General features: G+C 38.4%; 1 protein-coding gene across 6 annotated transcripts in view; it reads left to right on the forward strand.

Moving 5' to 3' along the window:
- Positions 1–21,012: 21,012 nt before the first annotated feature.
- Positions 21,013–27,125, forward strand: part of GABRG2 (gamma-aminobutyric acid type A receptor subunit gamma2) — a gene marked incomplete at both ends in the record, with an annotated part of 96,244 nt that continues 90,131 nt past the window's right edge. For all 6 annotated transcript variants that reach the window (XM_084241936.1, XM_084241937.1, XM_084241940.1 and 3 more), the window contains one exon: positions 21,013–21,119. In XM_084241936.1, the coding sequence (XP_084098062.1) occupies positions 21,013–21,119 (107 nt within the window). The remainder of the gene's footprint in view (positions 21,120–27,125) is intronic.

The raw sequence follows: 27,125 nt of genomic DNA on the forward strand, positions 1-27,125 counted from the left end.
CTTTTGTGAATCTTTTCTTCATGTCTGTGCCTTAACTTTTCATTCCTTGACAATATCTGTCACAGGGTATATATTTTTAATTCTAACTGATAAAAAGTTCAATTTATCAATTATGTCTTGTAGGTAATGCCTTTTTTGCTGTATATAAGAAGTTATCTCTATGTCCAATGTCATCTAGATTTGCTCCTATATTATAGGAATGTCATAGTTTTGCAAGTTACATTTAGATCTGTGATCCATTTTGGGTTTAATTTTTGTGAAGGTGGTAGGTTATAGTTTCTTGATTTTTATTTCAAGTTAAGACATGGAGGAATGAAAATAAATATTACTTCAGGAAAAAAAAAACTGGTCAGTTTGATACAGCTGGGAACCACATCATATTTATTACCCAGCACCAAGATATGAAAATGAAAGTAATAAATTCATTAAAAGCATTAAACATCAGCACAGAAGATTTCAGTGAGAACTGTCAGCATGCTTTAAACTTTTGACTACAAAAATCACCATTATATAGGGGAGTAAGGAAGAGGAAACTATTTTTCCTCTTTTTTTTTCTTTTACTTTTTAAAAAGTCTTTTTTTATTTTATTTTTATATTCCCCATACAATTGCAACCCCCTTATTTTGACCCCAGTACCTCCTTTCCCCCCCATAGTGTGTCTCTGGTTCATTGTTGTTTGTTGATTTTGATTTTTTCTTTCTTATAGTTATTCTTTTCCCTGGTCCCTTATTTAGTTTTCTAGATTCCTGCTATGAGTGAGACCATTTTTTCTTTTTATTTCTGGCTTATTTCACTAAGCATGATCTCTTCCAGCTCCATCCATGTTGCTGCAAATTGCATGGACTTATCTTTTTTGATTGCTGGGTAATATTCCATTGTGTATACGTACCACATCTTCTTGATCTAGTCATCTATTTTTGGGCATTTGGGTTGCTTCCATAGCTTAGCTATTGTAAATAGCACTGCTATAAACAAAGGGCTGCAGGTGGTCTTTGGAATTACTGTTTCTGTGTTATTTGGATAAATACCTAGGAGTGGAATTGCTGGATCATAGGGAAGCTCTATCTTCAGTAGGTTGAGGAATCTCCATACAGCTCTCCAGAGTGGTTGGACCAGTTTGCACTCCCACCAGCAGTGCAGGAGAGTTCCTTTTTCTCCACATCCTCGCCAGCATTTATTGTCGCTAGTTTTTTTTTTTAATATGTGCCATTCTCACTGATGTGAGATGGTATCTCATTGTAGTTTTGATTGCATTTCCCTGATTGCAAGTGATGTTGAACATTTTTTCATATGCTTCTTGGCCATTTGTATTTCCTCTTCAGAGAAGTTTCTTTTTAGCTCTTCTGCCCATTTTTTGACTGGATCATTTACTTTGTTTTTGTTGAGTCTCTCTTCATATTTGTAATTTTATTTTTTTTAGGCATGTTTTATTTATTTATTTGTTTGTTTGTTTTTGTTTATACATGCACTGGGTACAGTCAGAAGCGTGGGAGGGTGAGAGAATTCACCAGAGCCAGAGCGGGGAGCAGAGCAGGCAGAAGGACCAAAGTACACTGCTGAGGGGAGCAGCGGGCGGCAGGAGAGGTCTGCGCGCATGCGGGACCCTCCTCCAGTGGCCAGGGAGCAGCCGGGGATAGAACCAGCGCCGTAGAGGCCGCGGGCAGCTTTGCAACCCAGCGCTCAACTGTTGCGCCACCGGGGCGGCCCCATATTTGTAATTTTTAAAAAATATTATGATAAAATACATAGGACATAAAATTTATTATCATAACCATTTTTATATATAATTCAGTGGTAAAACTTTCCATTAGGTACTTTAACCATTACCATCATTCATCTCAAACCCCATTTCATATAAATCTAAAAAATACCCCTTATTAAATAATTCTTCTTTCCCTCTTGCAACTGTCCATGGCAATCATTTTATTTCCTGTCTGTATGATTTTGACTACCCTGAGTATGTCACATAAGTGGAATAAGATAGTATTTGACATTTTGTTGTTGACTTATTTGATTTAGCGTAACATTATCGCAGTTCACCCATGTTGTTATATATATCAGAAAGGCTTTCTTTTTAAAGTTGAATAATACTCCAATGTATGGATATACTTACTACATTTTACTTTTTTACTTCACTTGTCTGTTTAGCCCATTGGTGGATGCTTGAGTTGATTCCACTTACATGCTAATGTGAATTCTTCACATTTCAACCAACAGGTTTGGAATTTAAGAAAACCACTAAGGAGAATGATGTGTTCCTGGTAGAACTGGGAGCAGAGGGATCTGTACCTGATTCAAAATTGTAACAATAGTCTAAAGACAAGACCTATGACAAGAGCTTTTAGGTAGCAGAGGAAGAGACTGCATTGGTAATGCTCTGCACCTTCAGTGCTTGGCAACAAAACTGTGTTTTCTATGAGTCAGATGTGGCTCACAGAAAAGGAGGTTGGCAGGGGGCCACCTTGAAATATTCCTCATAAGGGATTTCTAATCACTATGAAGAGACTGAAATGCACTAAAAGATACCAAAACTGAGGGAGATCTCACCACTACTCAAATGCATTGTCTATACCAGAACACTTTTTCTGTTACATTTAGTGGGGATTTCTAAGGAGCTCTCAGAAACTATTCATAAGACAGATGCAGTATTTGTGTGTCTAAGACCCTGATATCAGATGATAACGTACCACTCAGTGATATCTACCTCCCACTTTGTTAAACCATAGGGTATATACATATTTGGGGTGTGTGTGTGTGTGTATGTCATGGTGGTAATGGTAGGGTTTCTATGTTAGCAGCAGACTGAAGGATGGCACCAAGAAAGAGCAGAAAAGTCAGTCTTCCCTTCTCTTTTATGATTTTTTTTAATCCCAAAATAAATCTTTCAGTACAGCAGGAAATGTTTTAAATAGGAAAGTGCTTAGAATTTTATGTTAAGTTAAATTGCACCTGGTAAATACTTACTCATATATTAGTTACCAGTGTCAGGAAAAGCAAAAAGAGATATGCCCAAAATTTCATATGGAAGAAAGAAGAACAAACCCATGAGAAACTTGAAATGAATTCTTCTGAAAAAGATCTTATAAGAGCCCACATCTTAGATATACTGAGTTTGTTATTCTGGGAGACTCTTAAGTAAAGGCAGTTGGATCTTTGTTTAGGAAGCATAGGAGAGTGTTGACAAAGGGCTTACATTATGCTCCAGTACAAGGAAGAATGGTAGAAAATTATGAAAGAGATGAAATCATAAATAGATGGAAGAAAACAGGCAAACACTCCACAATGTAGACTTCAGTGATATCTTTGGGGAATGAACTCCAATGGCTAGGGAAATAAAAACAAACATAAATGGGACGACATTAAACTAAAGAGCTTCTGCACAGTAACAGAAATGATCATTAAAACAAAAGGACACCTTACTAAGTGGGATTAATATTTGTATGACGTGCATATGACAAGATCTACATATGCATATGCATTGATATATGATCCAAGATGTACAAATACAACTCATACAACTCATACAACTCAACATAAAGAAAATAAATAGCCTAATCACTATGGAAATAACCTAAGTATCCCAAAATAGATAAGTGAATCAAGAATATGTGGTCTGGGGGCCTACCTGGTGGCACAAGGGGCTAAAATGCAACCTATGAAGCTGTCCACAGCCGCTACTGTGTATTCGATTCCCAGCCGCCAGGAAGCAACACACATGGTGCAGCAGACCTATCCTGACTTGTCTGCTGCTCCGCTCAGCAGTGTATTTTGGTCAGTCTTCCTGTTCTGTGCCTCGATCTGTCTCTGGTGAATCCTCTCACCCCCCGCACCTCTGGCCTATACCCCAGTTCTTGTATGCATAAATAAATCAATCTTTTTAAAAAAAGAATATGTGGTCTGTGTGCATAATGGAATACTGCTCAGCAATTAAGAAAAGGTAGACTTGTGCCATTTGCAGCAGTGTGGAAGAGCTAGAACAGATTGTGCTAAGTGAGAAATAAGTGAAACTAAGTGGAAATAAGTGAGAAGGGAAAAGATAAATACTGGATGGTGTGACTTATATGTGGAATATAGAGAAACTACACAAAGGGTCAGACAAAGACAAACATTAAAATAACCCTTGAAAGCTGACCATAGATCTGAAGCATCCTGAGGCAGGAGGTGAGAATGATGGTAGGGTAGGGTGAAGGGGAAGAACAGAAGGACTATGATGGAGGACTGTGGGTACATTGGTGGTGGGAGAGCTATGGCGACTCTATCTTAGGGGGAAAATCCTATACTGTAAAAATACTAACAAGGACGTAAACAATGTTACTTTATTAAAAATAGAAAAAGTAAAAAATAAAATAATGGGCAGAAGATCTAAGTACAGTCTTCCCTAAAGAAGTCATACAGATGGCTAACAGGCACATGGAACAGTATTCATCCTCACTTATCATTGGGGAAATGCTAATCAAAACCACGATGAGATAGCATGTTGTGCTGTGAGAATCCCACATGAGAAAGATCAGAAACAAGTGTTGTTGAGGTTGTATAGAAAAACAGAAATCTGGGGTGCTGTTAGTGGCAATCTGGTTTGATAATTTTAAATTGAAATTCTTCATGTTACAGGGCAGGGAGAGGGGCAGCCCAAACCCCTCAAACCTGCCTATTCTAAATGGGTTCTGCCATCCGCCGCATCAATACAAAACATATGAGACTTTAATGGAAAGGAACTTTAACACAACTAGGAAACAAGACAGGAAAGGCAAAGAATCTAGTTTCTAAATCAAGCACCCAAATTTACCCATCCCCTCGTGGGTAAAACTCCATCCAAATGGGATTGGCCCAGAACAAGGCCCCAAAGCCTGCCACAAGTCTAAAGCATCTTCCAGTGGGGACCCACAGAAAAAGGTCAGAAACAACCAGACAAGCCCAGAAGGAAAAGAGCAAAATCAAAAGCAAGATAAAAGCTGCCATTGTCACCTCCCCACAGGTCTCACCCACATCTGTGTCACCCAGTCCATGACCAAAAGGCAAGCGCAGTTTCTTCACATGTCTCTCCATTCCATGTGCCTCCTCCAGGTCTCTTCCTGGCTCTCCATCCTGTTTCCTTCCTTCTTAGTCTCCTCTGCAGCTTCTCTCCCTGCTCAGCTCCACCCTCCATTTGGGTGGGGCAGGGAACCTGGGACCTTCCCCTTTCCTGGGGACCACCCTGTTACATTCCTACAGTTTGGTAGTTTTATGAATCATTTTCTGATTTTTTTAATATTTGAATTCCACTCATGCAAACATGTCAAATAGATGTGGTGGTTACAATAATGATGTTACTTACATTTGTGACTTTTCACGATAAACATTTTTACAAAATAAAAATAATTCAGAACTGGTTCACCTTTCAAATAAAAAAAGGAAATTAATGAAAACATATTTCGAGATGCCTTATATTATAGCTATAATCATTTGCTGGCATTTTCTTTGTCCTTTATTTTCTCCTGCAGTTTAAATTCTCTTTTATAGGGCACTTATAGGGATTCTGAAGCCAGGAGAGAGGTAATTCATACGATAATTCCAGACTGTCTGCCTGTACCAGACCTATCCACTAACATCTTCACACTAAATGATTCTCCTGTGACTCGAAAGTCAGAATGAAAGTCCCTGGGAGCTATATCATTTTTGAGAGATGTTAGCCAAAGACAAGTATGCTTTTCTGTGTCATGATTGCCCAGAACATCTGAGCATTATTACAAGATAATTCACAGCATTGATTAAGTTCTCAGAGCATGTCCCATACTGGGTAAATGTTGAAAATGCCTGTGATTTTCAGACCATAGCTTTAACATTAGAAAAAATTATACCCAACGATTACAAAAGAATAGTCTACTTGGCATCCATGCATTTATACACAAACTTTGTACTATACTTGATCTTAGCCAAAGGCCGAGAAGCAATATATACACAAACTTTGTAAAAGTAAACTGACACAGTGTTTCTGGGGGATATTTTATAAAATTCAACTTTTATATTTCAACAAATACTCAATGAGCATATACTATGTGCCAATCACTCTGGGAGGCACTGTGGAAAGATCTTGGACAAGGAAGTAAATTCTTTGTAATTGTGGAGAACTGATGTTCTTACATGATGCCAGGAGCATTACAAGAGCATGAGATGATAGAGAAGATGCCCCTTGAGATCCAGATTTCAGAATTCACATATCTGTATATTCTATTGGACACAACAAACAGTAAGGTGAAAGTATGAGGATATAAGACTCCACTTCTGAATCAGGCTTATCTAGTATCTGAGCAGTGAGGTACTTCAACTTACCCATGAAATATAAAATAATAATATTGAAATAACTAAGTCATTTCTATAGGTCTCATTTTCTCGTCAGTAAATTCCTTTGATACAGACAATATCCCCTCCTCCACCCCCACCCCCCAGGGTCTCAAAGTTATCTTGAAAGAACCAAGATTCCTGACTCTGGGATGTTTTTCTTTATACCTTATCACATTTCCTCTAAATTTTATTACACCTGATGATTAGTACAGTGAATTGATAACTATGGTAATCTTGTTATTGAGGCTAATAATACTTGAGAGTTCAGTTTCCTATACCAGATTAACTGGGTTTAAAATTTGCTCTGCCATGGACTCTACAGGTTTTCTCTCTCTCTTTTTCTTTTTTAAAGATTTATTTATGCATACAAGAGCTGGGGTACAGGCCAGAGATGCAGGGGTGAGAGGAGTCACTGGAGACAGAATGGGGAACAGAACAGGCAGATGACTGAAATACACTGCTGAGGGGAGCAGCGGGCGAGACAGGAGAGGTCTGCTGTGCCATGTGGGTTGCTCCCTGGCAGGCCAGGTATGGAACTGCAGAAGCTGTGGATTGCTTCATAGCGTGGTGCTTAATCCCTTATGCCACCAGGGAGGCCCTCTACAGGTTCTGTTTGGCAAGTTATTTAACCCCCCTAAACTTTAATCTTCTCATGTGTAAAAATTTGAAAATAATAGTATGTCTTGGTAGTTTTTCTATGAGGATCAAATAAGGCCTGCAGAATGGCACTGTGCCTAGAACATATTGATAAAGATAACATTTATTTCATTAATACAGAGTTTCAATTAAGATGAAATTAATGTACAAGCATATGCTCTGATCTGTAGTGTGTAATTTGATGAGTTTTACCAGTAGATAAGCCTGTGTAATAATCTTCCTAATAAATATATAAAATATCCCCTTCACCCTAGAAATGTTTCTTGTGCCTCAGCCAGTTAATCAGTATGCATTATTGTTTTGCTTTCAATTACATATATTTTGTTTGCTGCCTTTGTTCATAGAAATGGAATCATACAATATCTACTGTGGTTTTTTTTCTGTAATTAACAAATTTCTTTATTTTAAAGAGTTATTTATGCATAGAAGAACAGGGGTGTAGGCCAGCAGTGTGGGGGCTGAGAGGATTCACCAGAGACAGAATGGCGAACAGAACAGGCAGACTGACTGAAATACTCTGCTGAGTGGAGGAGCAGATGAGACAGAAGAGGTCTGCTGTGCCATGTGGGTCGCTCCCTGGCTGGCCAGGGATCAAACTCATGCTGCAGTGGCTGCAGATAGCTTCACAGTGCTGTGCTTAACCCCTAATGCCACCAGGGAAGCTCAATTAACAAATTTCTGTTATGTTGACAAATGTATGCAAGCACATGTGTATTTTATTCTGTGTTTATATATACATATATAAGTTGCATGTAAGATTATTGCTGAATAATGTATTTTCCATTTTATATCTATACCATGGAATTTGATTGTCCACTGTCCTTTTGATAGTATTGGAATTGTTTCAAATTTGAATATATCTCACAGAATACTTGTATGGAGGCCTTTTGGGAGACATTCTTATTTTTCTTTGGTAAATATCTTGAAATAGAATTGCTTTATATGGCACGTGGATGTTTAGCATTGTAGGGAACTACAAAATTTATTTGCAAATAGTTACACCATTTTGCATTCTCACAAGAAAATATTTTGTTTCCTCTATACCTTCACGAATTTAGTATTGTCAATTTTGTAAATTTTAGCCATTCTAGTGCATATAAAATGTATTATTGTGGTTTCAGTGTGCATTTTCTTAGTGACTGCTGCTGATAACCTTTTGATGTGCTTATTAGATGCACATGTAACTTTTCCGTAAGTGTTCAAGTATTTTCATCATTTTTATTGGGTTGTTTGCATTTTCATTACTGAGATTGTGTGATTTCTTTATGTATGCTGGATATAAGACCTTTGCTATATATTTTGGTGTATTTTCTCCCGTGTGTGACTTGCCTTCTGATCTTTTGTTCAGTGACGTTTTTTGATGACACAATTTTGATTTTTATAATTAATCAATATCATATTTTATGTTTAATACTTTTCATCGGTCCTCTTTAGCAAAACTAGGAAAGACATTACTATTTCCAATTTGACAAATAATATTTTTAAGAATCACTGTTGGATTTTCTCAAATAATTTTTCTTCTACATTTATTGAGATGATTTTATGGTCTTTTCACTTTATTCTGTTAGGTGAGTGAAATGCACTGATCTTTGAACATTAAACCCATTTTTGTAGTTAGCCACATTTCATAAGTATATAAAATGTTATTTTGATTTATTATTGAGGTCAGTTTGGTAGTGTTTTGTAAATTTCACATCTGTAGTTATGTGATGTCTTAGTCCATACTTAACGTTTGTCAGACTTTGGAATTGAGGACATTCTGGAGTTTGGAAGTAATTCAGCCTCTACTTTTTACAAAAGTTTTTGTAAGGTGGGTTTTGCTTATTGTTTAAATAATTCATAAATTTTAAAAGTAAAACTATCTGGAAAAAGAGTTCTCTCTGAGAAAATGTTAGATAGGTATTAATTTCTTATAAATGAATTATATGTCTCCATATAGATATATATGGATAGACGGATGATTAGCTGTTCCATTTCTTCTGATAGTTTTGTGAACTTGTTGTTTTCAAGGATCTGTCTAGTTAATGAGTTATTAAGTAAATTAGAATAAATAAACCACAGTCCATTTCATCCCTTTAATACTTACAAGATTTTATGATATAGCCTCATTTGTTCCTGAGGCTGTATTTCTAGTTATGGGTAATCAATTTTATTTATATATTCAAATGCAGACAAGTTTTATGGATAGCTTATCTATTTTCTCATTTCTTAATTTCTGTTTATGCTTTTATTCTATCTTTCATTACTCTTACTTTTAGGTTAATTTATTCTTCAAAAGTCAGAGGCTTAGATGATTGATCTTAACCTTTTTTTCATATCTATGTATTTACAGTTATAAATTTTCCTCTAAACCCTGCTTTTGCTCCACAAAACAAATTTCAATATGAAGTGTTTTTATTTAATTTAAAATATTTCCAATTTTCTTTGTGAAAGCTCCTTTGTTACATGCATTATTTAAAAGTATCTAGTTCAATTCTCAGAAATTTTCTATTTTATAGTAATGCTTTTGATTGAAACTGTTATGGAGGAGAATATACCTGTCAGCTTTCATAATTGAAATTTTGCTAGGTTTAGTTTACGAATAGTTGAAAGCACTATACATTTTTCAGTTAACTGTGCAATATAGTGTGAATATAGTGTTTACTGTGAATATAGTATTCTGTAAATGTTAATTTAGTGGACTTTATCTCCAACTATGATTATGGATTTGTTTATTTTTCTTATTTTGTCGTATTTGCTTCATTTAATTCAAAGTCTCTGTTATCCGGTCTGTAAACTTTATGTTTTTTTATGTCCTTTGACATACTTACCATTTTGTCATTATAAAAAGTAACTTTCTCATAATATTTCTTTCAGCTATCAATTTTTTATTTACATTGTTTGTCCTGTTAATTTCCCCTTCTGATATATATGCTTTTTATTATATTCATAAATTATTTTAGTACTTGATTTTAATTTCTATAATATTTTAGCTATTTTTTATGTAATTTTTAGTGGTGCCTTAAGAACTACCATTTTAATTTTTAATTTTTCAAAATCTATTTACAGTTGTGAATATGTCACTTCATGAACAAGGAAAGAAATCTGCACCAGCATAATATTATTTAACACCAAACTCTAGGATATTTTGTGCTATTGATGACAAATGTTTTTTATAGATATGTATATATATGCCTATAAACTCAAAATGTAGTGTCATAATTTTATATTAAAATGTTAGGTGTCTTGTGATACAAATATATATATATATATATATATATATATATATATATAGTATTTTCTCACCTAGTAACCATTCTCAGTACTCTTCACTCATAAATCTGAGCTTCCATCTATTAACACTTTTTCCTCAGCCTGAAGAACTAACTTTAGCATTACTTTTAGTCTCAATCTTCTGGTGAGAAATTCTTTCCAACTTCATTTATTTATTTATTTATTTTTTAATAGAGGGATGTTTTATTTATTTATTTGTTTGTTTGTTTGTTTGTTTTTTTGTTTATACATGCACTGGGTACAGTCAGAAGCGCGGGAGGGTGAGAGAATTCACCAGAGCCAGAGCGGGGAGCAGAGCAGGCAGAAGGACCGAAGGACACTGCTGAGGGGAGCAGCGGGCGGCAGGAGAGGTCTGCGCGCCATGTGGGACCCTCCTCCGGTGGCCGGGGAGCAGCCGGGGATCGAACCGGCGCTGCAGAGGCTGCGGGCAGCTTCGCAACCCAGCGCTCAACCGCTGCGCCACCGGGGAGGCCCTCCAACTTCATTTATTTTAAAAAAAAATTTATTTTGCTTTTGCTTTTGAAGGATATACTTATTTATTTACTGGGTAGAATTCTATGCATACATTTTCTTTCATCACTTTAATGTCTTCTACTGTTTCCTGATCTCAATTAAAACTTTGAAAAGTCAATGATTACTGTAGTATTAGCCTTTGACTTTGAAAATTCAGTGATTACTGTAGTATCAGCTTCCAGCAGTTGTAAAGTTTTTAGGGTGCAGACAGAGGGATACCCCAGAACCTCCAAAATAACACACTCTTTAAGAGCCCTGCCATCCATGTGCACAAAGACAAAGCACACTTAGTGTGAAAGAACTTTAGTGCGCATAGACAAAAACATTGATTCAAAAGAACACCTGTACACTTTTGTTTATTGCAGCACTATTTACAATAGGTAAAACCTGGAAACAACCCAAATACCCAAAAATAGATGACTGGATCAAGAAGATGTGGTATATATACACAATGGAATACTATTCAGCAATCAAAAAAGATAAACTCATGCCATTCGCAGCAACGTGGATGGAAGTAGAAGGAATTATGCTCAGTGAAATAAGCCAGAAGGTGGGCCTCCCCTAGTGGAGCAGCAGTTGAGCGCTGGCTTGCGAAGCTTCCTGCAGCCTCTGCAGCGTCGGTTCAATCCCCAGCCGCCGGGCGAGGTTCCCACATGGCACTACAGACCTCTCCTGCCACGTCTGCTGCTCCCCTCAGCAGTGTATTTCATTGGTCTGCCTGTTCTGTTCCCCACTCTGGCTCTGGTGAATTCTCTCACCCTCCCACGCTTCTGACTGTGCCCAGTGCTTGTATAAATAAATAAATAAATCTTAAAAAAAAAAAAAGAAAGAAGTCAGAAGGAAAAAGAAAAATTTCAGATGGTTTCACTTATAGCAGGAATATAGGGGAACCAAATAAGACATCAGTATAAAAAATAATAACAGTACAAAACACAACAAAGCAAAAACAGACAATTATAAATTGGAGACATATTGCAGGGAAGGAGGTGGGAGAGGGATCAAGGGAGGGAGGGAGGAACATAGGGGACTGAGGTGATGGTGCGCATGTGCATTGGTGAAGGAAGCTATGGGGACTACACCTGAGGGGGTGGGGGAAAGCAAATATTGTTTAAAAATGAACAATGATGTAAAAAATAAAAAATATATATATTAAAAATAAAAAATAAATTAATTAAAAAAATTAGAGTGCATAGAGAAAAAAAGAAAGGACAACAGTTTCCTAATAAAACACCAAAATTTGCCCATCCCCTTGTGGGTAAAGGCCGGGCCAAAAAGGGTCAGCCTGAAGTAAAGCCTCTGAAGCATGAAAGCTTGCCACACATCTAAGGCACTTTCTGGTGAGGAACCACATAAAAAGGGTGAAAGTTTGCAGGAAAATCTACAAGGAAAGGAGCAAAATCAAAGTACAAACGAGGGTAATAGCTGCCATTGTCAGCCTCCCCACATGTCTCCCCCAAGGCCCCAAGTCCCGTGAAAGTCCAAACCCAAGAAACAAGTAACCACTTCTCCATGTGTCTCTCTCCTGTGTGACCCCCTGAGCCTACCTGGTTTCTGTGGCCTCAGCTGGCCCCTCAGTTCCATCCCTCTTGAAGTGGGGAAGGGTACATGGTTTCTCTTCTTTTATCTCGAAGTCTCTGTTACAATGCTTCCTTTTTTCTCTGTCGTACTATTACATTTTTCATTTAACTTTCAATTTTTAGATTTGTTGTTACAGGGCAGGAGGAGTAACACCCTGCAACTCCAAAACCTGCCCATTCTAAATGGGTTCTGCCATCTGCCGTGTCAAAACAAAAAGGTCCACAGACTTGAGTGGAAAAGAACTTTAATATAATTAGTGTACAACAGAGAGAAGAAAGGGAAAAGATAAATAGTTTCCACATCAAACACCAAAATAACCCAACCAATAATGGGGAGGTGCCCAGCCAAACAGGGTTGACTCAGTACAGGGCTGCTGAAGCCCAAAAGCTTGGCACAAATCTAAGGCACCTTCTGGTGGGGACCCATAGGAAAGGGGCAGAAGGGGCCAGACAAGTATGGAAGGAAAAGAGCAAAATCAAAATAAAGGCTGCCATTGTCAACCTCCCCTTGGGTGTCTCACCCATGTCTTTTTCAAGTGTCTCCTTCCATGTCCCCCAAGTCCCTGGGACAAGTCCAAGCTGAGAAGGAAGTGCAGCTTCTTCACATGTCTCTCTGCTCCATGTGCTTCCTCTGAGTGTCCTTCTTGAAATCTCCCTTCTCCACTTCTCTCAGTTTCCTCTCTAATTTCTCCTCCTTCCTGTTCAGCTCTACCATTCCTTAAGTGGGACAAGAAACCTGGAACCTCTTTTTTCCCTGGGAACCACCCTGTAAATGTGACTTTTATTTTCATTGTGTTTACCGTGCTTGGGTCTACCAAGTATCTAAAATATACATAATATTTTTCACCAATTTGGGGAAAAATTTTGGTTATCACTTTAAATACATGTCTATCCTTCCATTCTTATACATCGATAATATTTTATGGGAAGGTTTGATAGTCTTACAATTTCCAGTAGCTTTTATTTTTTTTAATATTTTTTTAAGATTTATTCATTTATACAAGCACTGGGTATAGTCAGAAGCACAGGAGGGTGAGAGAATTCACCAGAGCCAGAGCGGGGAACAGAACAGGCAGACTGACGAAATACACTGCTGAGGGGAGTAGCGGGCGGGGCAGGAGAGGCCTGTCACGCCATGTGGGACCCTTGCCCGCGGCCGGGGATCGAACCGGCACTGCAGAGGCTGCGGGCAGCTTCACAGCCCAGTGCTCAACTGCTGCGCCACCAGGGGCGGCCCTCCAGTAGCTTTGAAAAAATAATGTGATTTATTTTTATATTGGATACTTTTTTGTGGATCTGTCTTCAAGTTTACTGATCATCTCTTCTATAGCTATTCTGTAATTGCCAACTTACTATTAAAACTACACTTGCTTTTTTCCCCCAGGCATTATAAAATTCAGTTCTAGAAGTTTGTTTTGCTTTTTGAAAAACAATTTATTCTTTGCTGATATTCCCTTCTCTGTACTCATAGATAATAAAAACACACCATGATCATGTTTTCCTTTAAGTCCTTAACTGATTTTTATTTTTTAAAAAGATTTATTTATGCATACAAGAACTGGGGTACAGGCCAGAGGTGTGTGTGTGGGGGTAAGAGGATTCACCAGAGACAGAGCGTGGAACAGAACAGGCAGATTGACTGAAATACACTGCTGAGGGGAGCAGCGTGGTGGCCAAGTCAGGAGGGGTCTGCTGTACCATGTGGGTAGCTTCCTGGCTGGGGATTGAACTCATACTGCAGTGGCTGCAGAGCGCTTCATAGGTTGTGTCTTAACCCTTTGCGCCATCAGGAGTCCCCTTGCTTATTTTTAAATAGTTGATTGAATGTTCTTGTTTGTTAATTGCATCTCAGATTTGGTTCACTATTTTACTATGGGTCCTTTTGTTCTATAATTTGCATATCTTAAGATTTTTTATTTACCATGTATCAGATATTGTATATAATACAAGCACTCTGATTCATAATATTTCTCTGAAGAATGCCTTTTTTATTCTAATAGAAGGTAAATTACAGATATATCAGCTTAATTTTGGGCAGTATTTCTTTTATACTGTTTTCTGACTAGTTTCAGTTTTGTCTTTAGCTTTAATGTAACTTTTTAGTCATAGAACAGAGAAGGATTATGGGCCTTGTGTTTGTGAAGACCCTCTAATGTGGTGGGATTCAATCTCCAAATTCAGTATCCCCTACAGTGAGTGACAAATGAAATACTATTTTAGTACTTTTCAGTCTTTGCTCTCTTACTGGCTTCTTCTTCTTCTTCTTTTTTTTTTTTTTTAAAGATTTATTTATTTATTTATGCAAGCACTGGGTACAGTCAGAAGCATGGGAGGGTGAGAGAATTCACCAGAGCCAGATCCGGGAGCAGAGCAGGCAGAAAGACGGAAGTACACTGCTGAGGGGAGCAGCGGTGGCAGGAGAGGTCTGTGCTGCCATGTGGGACCCTCCTCTGGTGGCTGGGTTGCAGCCTGGGATCCAACCGGCGCCACAGAGGCTGTGGGCAGCTTCGCAGCCCAGTGCTCAACCGCTGTGCCACCAGGGAGGCCCTTTTACTGGCTTCTTGATGTCTTTTTCCCTGTAGGGTAAGGAAAACTGTCAGGCTTTTCTGCCCTCCCGCCATCAGGATAGATGATGGATCCTTGTGGTCCTGAATGCATGCCTGATGGCAGGCACCTGGAATAGGGTGTGGGCATAGGTAGATGGAATTCACCTGGGCTAAGACTGTGCTTTTAAGGGCGGCGTCATGGGGACACCAGTAGAAGCCGATAAAGAAGCGGAGAAGATCAGGAGAAGCCGAAAGAGAAGCCGAGAGAGAAGCAGAGAAGGCCAGAGATCCCAGATAGAGTGAAGACTTGCTGGGGGCTGGGAGGCCTGCCAGCCTCCTGGCCCCCCAGCACACCTGCCTGCCGTGTACCTGGTAATCCCAATAAAAGAGCTGCAAAAACCACTGAGGACTCTGATTCCTCCTTTACCCCCGTCTGCTGGATCCTAGAAAACCTGCTAGGGCCTGTCCTGACCCTACAATGCCCAAAACACAAATACTTAAGGGAAGTTTGCATGCAGATTTGGAGTCTGACTTCTTTTTTGTTACTTTGCTTTTATGACTTCCCCTCAACTGAAGCTGCTCTGGCACCCCAGACTCTTAAATCTCAACCCACTAAGATTGCTGCTTCCTGCTGTTTCTGACCTAGCACATCTGGGACTGATGATATTCATGGATGTAGGACTTTTTCATGCTAAAACTAGGAAGGTTCTGGGCAATTGGGGGAAAATTGGTCATTATTTTACTGTCCTTAGATAAAAAGCCAGGTAATATTTTTTCTCAAAAAATTTCAGTTTCTTCTCTCAGTGGTCAAATTTTTACCACTTTCTGCCTTTTAGTTATATGCTAATGTTAGGGGGAAGTTAAGCAGCTATTTTCTCAGGCTTGTGTTTATAACCAGCCATGTGAGTCGGATCTCTTTCTTGGCTCCCGCTCTTGGCTTGTGCTCTTGACCAGGCAGGCTTGGTCTCTGCAGGTCATTTGGGATTCCAGGTCAGCAGAACGGGTAGGACACATTTAAGAATTTATCTCACTCTTTTTCTCCCTGAGTTGTAAGGGGCAGGACAGGCCCAGAGCAGGTTCTCTATGACCCGAGCAGGCAGGGTAAGGAGGAGTCCTGGAGCCCTCATTGGCTTTTCAGGCTTTTTTTCTCTTGGGATTTACCAAGTACAGGGCAGGCAGGGTGCTGGGCCTCCCAGCCCCCAGCAAGTATTCACTCTGTCTGGGCTCTCCAGCATTCTCTCGCATTCTCTCTGCTTCTCTCTTGGTTCTGCTCTCTCCTAATTCTTTATGCTTCTGCTGGTGTCCGGTGATGCCACCCTTATAAGCCCAGTCTTAGCCCAGGTGAATCCACTTAAGCATGCCCACACCCTATTCCAGGTGCGGGCCATCAGGAATGCATTCAGGACCACCGCAGGGAGCTGTCATCAATCCTAATGGCAGGAGGGCATTAAAGCCTGGCAGAAAAGCCTGATGACATTTTTACCTTACCCTACAGTTGTTCATTTCCTCATTTCCCCTTCCTTTTTAAATAAACCTTTTGTTAACCTTTTGTGTGTGCCTGCAGTTTAAGTTCCCTTTAAGCGCATGGGTGAGGATCCACAGTCAGGCAACCCGTTTTATATTGGGGCTGCCCTATAACACTAATACGTCACATAGTTGATTAGTGTTTTGTCCACTAATTGTAATTGTGATCTTCAGGATGGTTAGCCTGATTCTTCATTACCAGAACTGGAACCTAAGTATTATATTTTAATTTCTTCAGTGATAAGAGATCTTGGGTTCCTGGACCCAGTTTAAACACATGGAGGGCTGCTTACCCACATTAACAACAAACAATTGTCTGGACACCAGATGGGTATCCTACAATTTAACTTAATTCTGACATTATCTACCTGGAGATGTGTAGAGTAAGTAAGTCTCAGGCTTTTCTGCCCTCCCTCATTAGGATTGATGATGTATCCCTGCTGTCCTAAATGCATGCCTGATGGTGGACACCTGGAATAGAGTGTGGGCATGCGTATATGGGATACACCTGGGCCAAGAGCCGGGGCCTGTAAGGCCAGGGCGGCAGAGGATGGTGTGTATGGAGCGTCGTGGCATGGTGTGGAGTACTGAGCAATGCGGTGGAGTGCTGCATTGTGTGGGGTACGGAGCAGTGCCGTGGAGTGCGGGGGAGTGCGGCAGTAAGCGGGGGAGTGCAGCGGTGAACAGTGGCGAACATGAAAACACCAAGAGGTCTGCTTGAACCGGTGATAAACCTACCCGGTATGGGATGGTTGCACTACAAGATGGCTTCAGATTGCACAGGTAAAAGGCTCAGCCTACAAGACTGCACCCATCCCCAGACCTTCAGGGGTCAGTTACAACCCCAGGTTATCACTTACCTGTACTTCCTACAAAATGGTTATGAATCAAATGTTCCCAAGAACTCTTCCCTGGATTCCATTAATTTGCTAGAGCCACTCACAGAACTTAAATGTCTTACTTCTAGATCACTGGCTCATTATAAAAGGGTGTAAGTCAGAAACAATAGATGGTAGAGCTGCATAGGACAGTGTGTGTGGGGAGAACATGGAGTGCTCAAGCACATCAGTCTCCCCTAATCTCCAGGTGTTCTCTCACCTGGAGACTCTCCTAAACCAGTCCCTTTGGCTTTTTATGGAGCCTTCATTAGCCAACTTGATGAACTCATTGACCTCAGGAAACAGATTCTCTTGGTCTTGGAACTAAAAGTTCTCTCTATATGGCTCTGGGGGTTGGGGTCCAAAATTGCCTTTTATATAACAAAAGACATCTCTCTAGCTCTCATTACTTGGGAAATCCCAAGAGTTTTAGGAGTTCTGTGCTAGTTCTGTGCTCGAAACCATGGATGGAGACCAAATATATATACTTTTAATATAAATCACAGTATCAGGTATCAAAACCAAACCGGTCTGATCTTTGACCTCATAATTCATTCTGCATATTATTAATATAGTAATAATAATAGTAATAGTAGTGATAATAGTACAGTGTCAGATTAAAAATAAAACTTTAGTAAGAGAAAATTAACCTGTGAAACAATTCTCTAGTACCTTTTCAAAGGCTTGTCTTGTGAGAGGATGCAGAAGGTAGTTTTCTCCTCACTGCTTTTCAATGTAAATAATTATGCATATATACATGTATTTACAATTAAAGTATAAGCATATTTATCAATGGTTATTTATATGCCATAATGTGTTAGAATAGTACTATTATGGCAGAATTCCATTAGAGAACCAGGCAGCACTCAGAGAGAAGGGAAAATTTTTATTTGCCCAGCAGGCCCAGAGAAGGAGATCTTTCTCCAAAATCTGAGCCCCTAGCAATTAGGTAATGGAGTACTTATTGCCTAAGCAGGGGTACATTTGCACTTTGAAGCAAAAAGGGAGTACAGAAGCAGATTTCTAAGTGGTTATCTAGGGTGCATGAATGTGGCCTTGAGAACATTTATCAGTTTACTCCCTGGGACCTTTAGGCTACATTGAGTCTTTGTCTCAACATCAGATAATTAACAGGTCAGGTGGGTATTTTCCACTTCAGTACATATTATAAATCTACCATCTTTAAAATGGGCATTAATGTAACCAAAAGGTGATTAAAAAGAAATCACTAGATAAGTTCTCCTGTAAATACCAGTGACTGTATTTGCAAAAACATATATTAAAATACTTAGAACATATATTAGAATACATTTTTTTTCAGAGAACAGCCGCCAGATAGGAGAGATCTACAGAGACATGCTGAAGCTTGCTAGCTAGAAATAGCACAGTTAAAATTGTACCCAGATACTATAAAAAGCAAAGTGTCTTGTATGGATTCTCAGTCTACTGGGAAGTGTTCCATTACTGAAATTGATTAAAGGGTGCAGGGATCATTATGATATGGATATTGATCAGTATTTGAATTGCTCTTTGGTGATAGCATTCATTCTCACAATCAAGAAAAAAATTCACAATTTCCAACAACATTTTCAACTCAATGGCCGGCATTTTTGTCTGGTTTCTTTGCTTTGTGTTTTAAAGCTTAAGATATTTCACATAATTTTATTTCCATTTTCTCTGGCAACTCTGGCACTAGCAATTGCAGGCTCCACTGCAGATATGCCCACTTTCCATCACTTGCCTAATTAAAAAACAGCCCTTTTGTTTATCTCACTTGCTTGGGGTTTATAGGCCTTTGAGTATGTCATTGTAGGCCTACAAAAATACAATATGATCAAATATCTTCCCTAAGAGCAAGTATAAAGCCACTGACAACCTAGGCCTCTTTTGTTAAAACTTTGTTTAAAAACTGTAAACACAAAGGGTCCAAAGTGCTTCAAAGTAGAGGAGCAAGAGAATTACAAAGAAAGGACTTTACATTTGCTTGCCTGCAATTTAATCACAATAGAAAGCAGCCCACTAACAGCTGCATGAGAACATTGTTGTTTTAATTGGTGTTTTCCAAATGCTATAAAATAACTACAAAGGCTGATTTCTAATGGGGAGGTAGGTTTTCAGATGTGACTGGTCAGCCTTTTTTCATTGTCAGAATGTACCTCCTCAGCCTATGTCATCAGCAGAAGCCACAAGTGACTCTCTGCTTTCCATGGGTATGTTTTTGGATTGTAGATACGTATGTAGTCACTCATCTCCTGTTTTATTCCTATGCCTCCTGTGCTTTTTATTCTAGTTCCCTAAATGGAAGACTTTGTAGAAAAAAAGAACTGGTTTTGCAATTGATTCCCTGTTGATTCGCTTCATCTGTTCCTCTTCATGAGCAAGTTTGCTATAGTCTCTTCATTCTTTAGGAACCTTGAAACCCTACTCCAGTTTCTTCCCCATGATAAGTGGAGTTCCCTCTGTAGTGGAAAAACTAGGTTGGTATGGAGCGATAGCGCCTGTGTATCAGTATCCATGGTAACATTCTGGGCAAGAAGGAGGCACACTGATACCACTCATTCTCCCCAGAAATTTTCAGTATTGTTACCAAGTAGAATAACAATAACAAAAATTCAATAAGCATTAGAATTCTTTTATATTCAAAGTATTTGAATAAATATTCAAATACATCCTCTTTACCCTCCTTTGCTCACCTTCCCTACAAAAATCATCCCCTATTTGTGATCTGTATTACTTAATCATGCAGCTATCTCTGTGCTTCAGCCTTCAAGTAGTTTGTTTTTACATTTTCACTGGGCATGGAGAGCAGAAAAGGGACGTGTGAGTTCTGGGGAAGCATAGAAATTATTTTTTTTAATATAATTTTGTCAATGTTTTCTCCCTTCATTCAAACTGAAAATCCACTACATCTGTTTTCCTGCAGGATGGTTTACAGAGAAACAGCCACTCCTCCCTACCCCCCACCCCCCAGTGTTACCACGATTTCTAAGACTGCACTATTTTAAAAAATTCTTGGCATATCTGACAAGACAAGCCTTCTGTCATTGGTGATATAGTTTAAGGGCTTCCTAAGCCACCTCTCACTCCTCATCAAAGCCAGTCTTTTGCATACTTGTGTGCAGTGAAGGGTTAAAACGTGCTGGGAAGACACCACGCATGTGTTAATTCCTGCTGCAGCAGCGCGCATCTCAGCTGCTTTGACCTCACAGTTAATCTGCGTGATAGTTAATCACGCACAGACGCTAGTTATTTTTCTATTGCTTTTAAATACACACACACAGCCCTGCCCCCTCTAAGAGAAAAATAAAAAACAAAAGCAATCACACCTATAAAACGATAATCCTAGGGGAGTCTGCTTGAGAGCGAGAGACATGAGTTTGTGTGTGTGTGCGCGCCTTTCTCTCCCTTATTTGTCTGGATGTGCGCTTCTCCCAGTGCCCTCCCCCTACCTCAATTATATTAACCCCCCCCCACCACCACCACCACTTGGAAGCCGCTCCCTGAGCTGGCGCTTTGATGGTATCTGCGAGCGTTTGTGCTGATCTTATTTCTGCTCCCTAAATATTAATTCCCGAAACTGGTAGCAGTACATCTCCGTGAGGGACCTACTAGAGGCAGGTGGGGGAGGCACCATCAGATCATAAGCATAATAATACAAAGGGGAGGGATTTTTCGGCTACCCAGAGGCAAGACGGGAGAGGGAGGAAGGGAAAAAAAAAAGCGATGAGTTCGCCAAATAGATGGAGCACAGGAAGCTCAGTCTACTCGATTCCTGTATTTTCACAGAAAATGACGGTGTGGATCTTGCTCCTGCTAGCGCTCTACCCCGGGTAAGATGTGCCATTTTCGGCGTCGTTTTGTTCCAGGGAGGTGGGGGAAGGGGTGGGTTTATGGAAATACTGAGACACCCCTCTCCCCCAGATTTAAAACACTCTTCTGGGAATTGGGGTTTTATATGTAATATTAGGGAATGTGAATATATCGGACAGAAAAGGGAGGGAGGAAAGAGTAAGGTGATTTTTGTGTATTAATCTTTGAATTCTTTTTTCATTTGTTGAGGCATGGAAAGGCTAACATAAAGACTGTGTTTGGAGTAGAATTTTTATATTACTGCTACCTGATAGCGAGGTGGGCTGTGCTGAGGCACGCAGGCATTTGATGCCATGTTGGAGTCATTTTCGTTGGGGGGGTCTGGAGGGGAAGCAGTAAATGGAGTGGGGGTGTCTTGGCTCATACTCAGGTGATACGTGAGAGGAGGAGGGGGAGGGGTTCTAGTACACCAGAGCATTGCTTACACCTGGGAATCCTAAAGGTCAGTCAGCCTGATTTTCTATCCAGCCTCATGGACCTGACCGCTGACTCTCTGATGGGAAACATGGTTCAGGACCAGGGACAGCAGTCCTGCTTAAGGCCAAGGGGATGGAGGCTTGTTTAACCTCAGGACTTCACTATGGAATATGCACATGACATCCAAATAGTGCAGGCAGAAGGCGGAGAGAGCCAAGGAGCATCCGTGAAGTCCAGGGATCATGTTCTGATTATCCCTACCCCCTCCATGAGATGGAAGCTGGTCTGTGTGGTGGAGAATGTGGTTGATCAAATGCATGAAGGAATTTATGTCTAGGAAAGAGTTGGTCTTGCTGCAGTGTTAAAAAATATCTGAAGCAGGTGGATGTGATGCCAAAATTGTGAAGTATACACGAATGTTTTAGAGCCTTGATGCACTGAACAGAAAAGACGGGGAGGGAGGAAATGGTTTACCCCAAACCCTGAGGCAGACGTGTATTCTGAAGTGCTTTGCACCTAAATTTTCTTGAACTTTCTCCCACTGAGAATATTAGGAAAGTATCCTTCCCATACAGTTCATCATTCATCTACCATCTAACCAGCCCTGCTGCCTCCCCAACCCACCCTCAAGATCTCCAGACAGGCCAAAGGAAGATTAGAGGTCTACTCTGTATCTTACCTGCACTCTTTTATGCTATCATTTTGAAATAAAGCTCTGTAAATTACACCAAATTCTCCATGAAAAAGAAGAGAAAAACCAGAAATACAGAAAAACCAAGCTATTTTTCTAAGTTTTGTGGGAGATGACACTCTTGTGTAGTAGTTGTAACAACAAGATATGAAAGGAATGAAGGTTAAGCTATTATTTTATTGAAAATACCTAATTATCTTCTCGTTCCTCCATTCTGTAGGGTAGGTAATGGGCAATGCAGATTTCTGGTAAAGAATAGATCTAGGCAAAACAAGGAGTAAGAAAGCATCTGTTTGGAGTTTCTAAGTAGAGGCAGTCTGCTTAATTCTTCAAATAGACTTCATCTCTTTTTTTAATGTAATATGATTTTTTTTATTAAGAGTATATGATTAATTATCATTCTTATAAGTGGAGAAGGCCTTTCATTGGAAATGATTTATATAAAATTTTAGTAGACTCCTGGAAAAAAATTCTATTAGAACTTGCACATACACCTTTTTGTTTGATGTGTATAGTGCTTAATTTTTTTTCAGAAACTAGAGAATTAATAGTGGATTTCAGGTAGAAAATGTCATTCTCCTATTTTTACTATCAGTGGAACCTGTGGATTAAAATCTGGATAAGACATACCAAGTATGTCTTTCAACTCATGAAATACATCTTAGTAAACAATTTTAGAACTAAATATATAAGAACATTCTTAGTATTTTATCCTACGGTCTTATTTTAATCAAAACCATGCAATTTTATTATTGTTTATGATAGGACCACATGTAAGACTGATTGTTGCAATAGCCACACCTTTTTCATTATCATCTAAAAAGTAAAACTGAGCAATAAATTTTAATTTTCACTTCTTAGTGTAGTACAGCTTTTTAACTAGCTGTAAGTAATTGAAGTTATTTGTTGTGAAACTCCAGTGGGGGTGGAGATTCACATTTCTCAGTGATGACAGAAAATTGGAGTCATTGCAGTTTGGTGCAGAGATTGAGAACAGTTTCACTTTACTGGAATCCCATAAAAAGTCATTTGAATGGTTGAATGGAGTGGAGAAACACAAGCTTTAATCTGTGAAATGTGTGGGGTCCGAAGAGTGAACATGATAGTCTTTCTGTGGCAGAACCACTTAGAAAGTTGACAGAAAAATGAAAAAAAAATAATCAATTGACTTTTACCTGTCCCCCCCAAAATATTTACCCCTCCTCACATTGACTATATTAAGTTGTGCTACACAAAAGTAAAACAAAGAGAACTACAAAACACTGACATGAGAATATGAATAATTAATAGCTAACTTAAGTAGGAAATACTTTCTCAAGCTCAATATTATCTAAATTGTTACATATCTGTGTACAGTGTCATAAGAATCACCTGGGGGACTTGTTAATGAAAATGAAGATTCATGAGCTATATATACACTGAATGATTCTGAATCCTTATATCTGACGTAGAGCTGGGAATATTTATGTTCATCAAGTACCCTAGACCGTCTACACAGAAGAAAGTGGTATATGCTTTTTTAAATATTTGCAAGTGCTTTGATTTTTGTTGATTTACTATTGAGCTGAACACAGTGAGTCAATTTCACATATGGAATTTTGTATTTGTATGTACTGAATGGATTATACAAACATAAAAGATAAGAAATAGTCCCTCTAAAGGATCTCAAAACCATCTCTTGTAAGAGAAAACATTGGATAAGAGAATAAAATATGCATACGCATATAAATGTGCATGAACTTACATTCACAAACTATGTAGATGTCATATTCATAGATCCTTATGTATAGGTTTTTAAAAAAATTTCTAATTTTGTATATTCTTTCAATGTGTCTGCATTCCATCTGAGAGTAAAAATACCCTTAGAAGATAAAAGAAATTGGATTAAAACAGATATTATTTAGAGTAAGGAGAAACTACTAGAAATAAAGTTGTTTCTATTAAAATAAAACAAGATTTTATAATACACTTAGGTCGATAATTATTTTTCAAGGATAGATTGAGCAGAGGTGAATTTGATTGAATTTTTGCTAATTTAATCCTATGAAGTGTTTGCACCGACTTTTAAAAAAATTTATTTTTAAGTATTGATTTGTATTTTATGCTCTTAACTGTGGCCTAAACGGAAATGCTTCAGATGAATTTTCTTTTGAATTGCTAAAGTTTTTTATCCAATGAATAATCTCATCATAGTTTTTTTTTTGTTATATATTAAACAGGTTATGACCATCCAAGCAGAGGAAGTACTGTGATTCTTCACTATGATCCTGTCTGTTTACAGAATTAATCTCTACAGACAAACTAGCTCTTTCCTAGCTTTCCAAATATGTGGATTTAAATATCATGCTTTCAGCATATTTAATTGTTATAGACAGAGCATTTGAAATAGTCTACCCTGAGGCAAACATCTACCTGAAAGAAAAAATGAAAAATGTATCACTCAGTACATTCCAGAATCCAGCTACCCTATCCCCCTCTAGACACATGTGGATTTTAAAGTTGGCTTTTAATTTAAATAGTCGCATAAATACCTCTCTGATACTCAGATATAGTTTAGAACAGTTAATCTAAAAATACTTGTATTATGGACTATGTAGTTGTCAAGGGCTCTGTTCTACACATTTTCAAGTTTGCTTCATGCCAAGAGTTTCTGCTCAATTGCAGTTAAAGACTGATTTCAAAGACTTTATCTTTGTTGCACATCTTGTGTTAAGTGTTGTTACATAGGACATAACTACTTTTACTCCCAGCCATTCTGAGACAGGCCTTCCACACAAAGCACAAATAGACTTCACTAGAAGGACATACTTCAGTTCCCTGCTAAATTTACTGATCATGGAAGATTGGTTAAAAGTGGTAATTAGCACAGTTCAGAAATTGTTTGACCACTGTGGGTGTCAACACAATTTGTGTGCTTAAGGATTCAGGGGATGACATTCCAGATATGACACCCTATTGAAGTAACTAGGAAGAGGTATCATCCCTCCACTACTGAGTTATGAGAGAGCTATGTGACAATTTCAATGTCAGAAACCAAATAATAACAGCATAATAATTTCATAGCCCCATACCCATCTGTGTATGTGTAAATATATATATATATATGTATATGTAAATTGAACCAAATTTTTACATATAAATATTCCTAGGGGCTGCATTTTAATATTTTAAGTGTATAGTATCTATTAAATACATGTTTTAACCAATATATGTACTTAAGTTTTACTGAAATCTGGAGTTATCATCAATCCTATTTGACAGATTAGGAAGCTGAGATTATGGAAAAATTTAAAAGCTTAAAGGCAGTGTAATCAGAAGTAACAAAGTAGTTATCAGTACATATGTGAATAGAGAAATGGATGTATATTAATAAGTATATATATACCTACATGTATAATATGTGTTTGCATATATATGTGTACATATATATGTATGCTTGTTAATGACAACTGGTTATATTTCAGAACTATTACTATCTTCTGAATTTTTCACAAGTTTCACTGTATCAATAGTATTTTCTCCAATGGACTATGGTAGATTACTGTGACTTCGGTGATAGGTGTGGTGGGATCACTATATTTATAGATGTGTGAACCAGTACCCCTAAAAAATACATACAATGCTGTAAACCAATATTACTTACTAAATGTAATTTTTTAAAGAATACTGTTTTCTCATAATATAGTAACTAGTCTACATTATATATGATATTATCACTATTAATCTTTCTATAATCTGATGCTATCTTCAGATACATTAGACAATTAAAATATTCAGTCTTTATAACAGCATTATTTTAGATGCTCAGGCTTCATCAATCATGGCTTTCTAAAGCTTATTTTGATTGAAAACCTTAAACAGAAATACTTAGAAATAATTCACTATTGGTTGTCTTTTGAACTTGAGAACATGTTAAATGACATTATTTAGTTCCTGAACCGAAATTATGCTTAGAAAATGTTTTCTTAATGACTGTGTCTGTATAATTAAAGGACTTTGACTTGTAATTTTCTCATTACCAAAGAACTGCTTCAAATCATTACACTTTTAAGAAGAGATCTTGCCCTCCATTGATCAAATTTACAGGCTCACTTGCTTAATATTGTGGTGCAAGTGACTGACCTATAAAATACTCAGAAAAATGGAAGATGATTTTGAGAGAACTCTACTAATAAAGTAGGAATATATTCCTGCTTTAATATCAGGATATCTATAGCTTTATAAATATTTTATGACATTTAAGGTTGACTTTTTTTGTTTTGTCTCTTTTTAAAATTATGTATTTTTTAAAGATTTATTTATTTATGCATACAAGAGCTGGGGTACAGGCCAGAGGCGCAGGAGGGTGAGAGGATTCACCAGAGACAGAGTGGGGAACAGAACAGGCAGACTGACTGAAATACACTGCTGAGGGCAGCAGTGGGCAAGTCAGGAGAGGTCTGCTGTGCCATGTGGGTTGCTCCCTGGCTGTGGGTAGCTTCTTCATAGGTTGCATCTTAACCCCTTGCACCACCAGAGAGGCCCACTTATATTTATTTTAGTTGTACAACTGGCTTCCCTCATCAGGTAGTAGCACTTTACTGCACCCACCATCAACTCACCCATAGTCCATTGTGCTTCTTTCCCTCTTAGTTCTTACCCCTTTCTTCTCCCTCCCGACTTTGCTTCTTCATTTCTGTAATCAGCTGCCAAGAGTTACTGTTTAAGCATGTCTTTATGTGACTCTTAATTTATTACTTCTTATTCCACATATTGGTGACATCATCCAGTATTTATCTTTTCCTTCTGACTCACTTAGCATAACCTCTTCCAGCTCTATCCATACTGCCACAAATGGCATGAGTTTTTTATAGATTTT

Source organism: Talpa europaea (genome assembly GCF_964194135.1).
Source record: "Talpa europaea genome assembly, chromosome: 9".
Classification (NCBI taxonomy): Eukaryota; Metazoa; Chordata; class Mammalia; order Eulipotyphla; family Talpidae; genus Talpa; species Talpa europaea.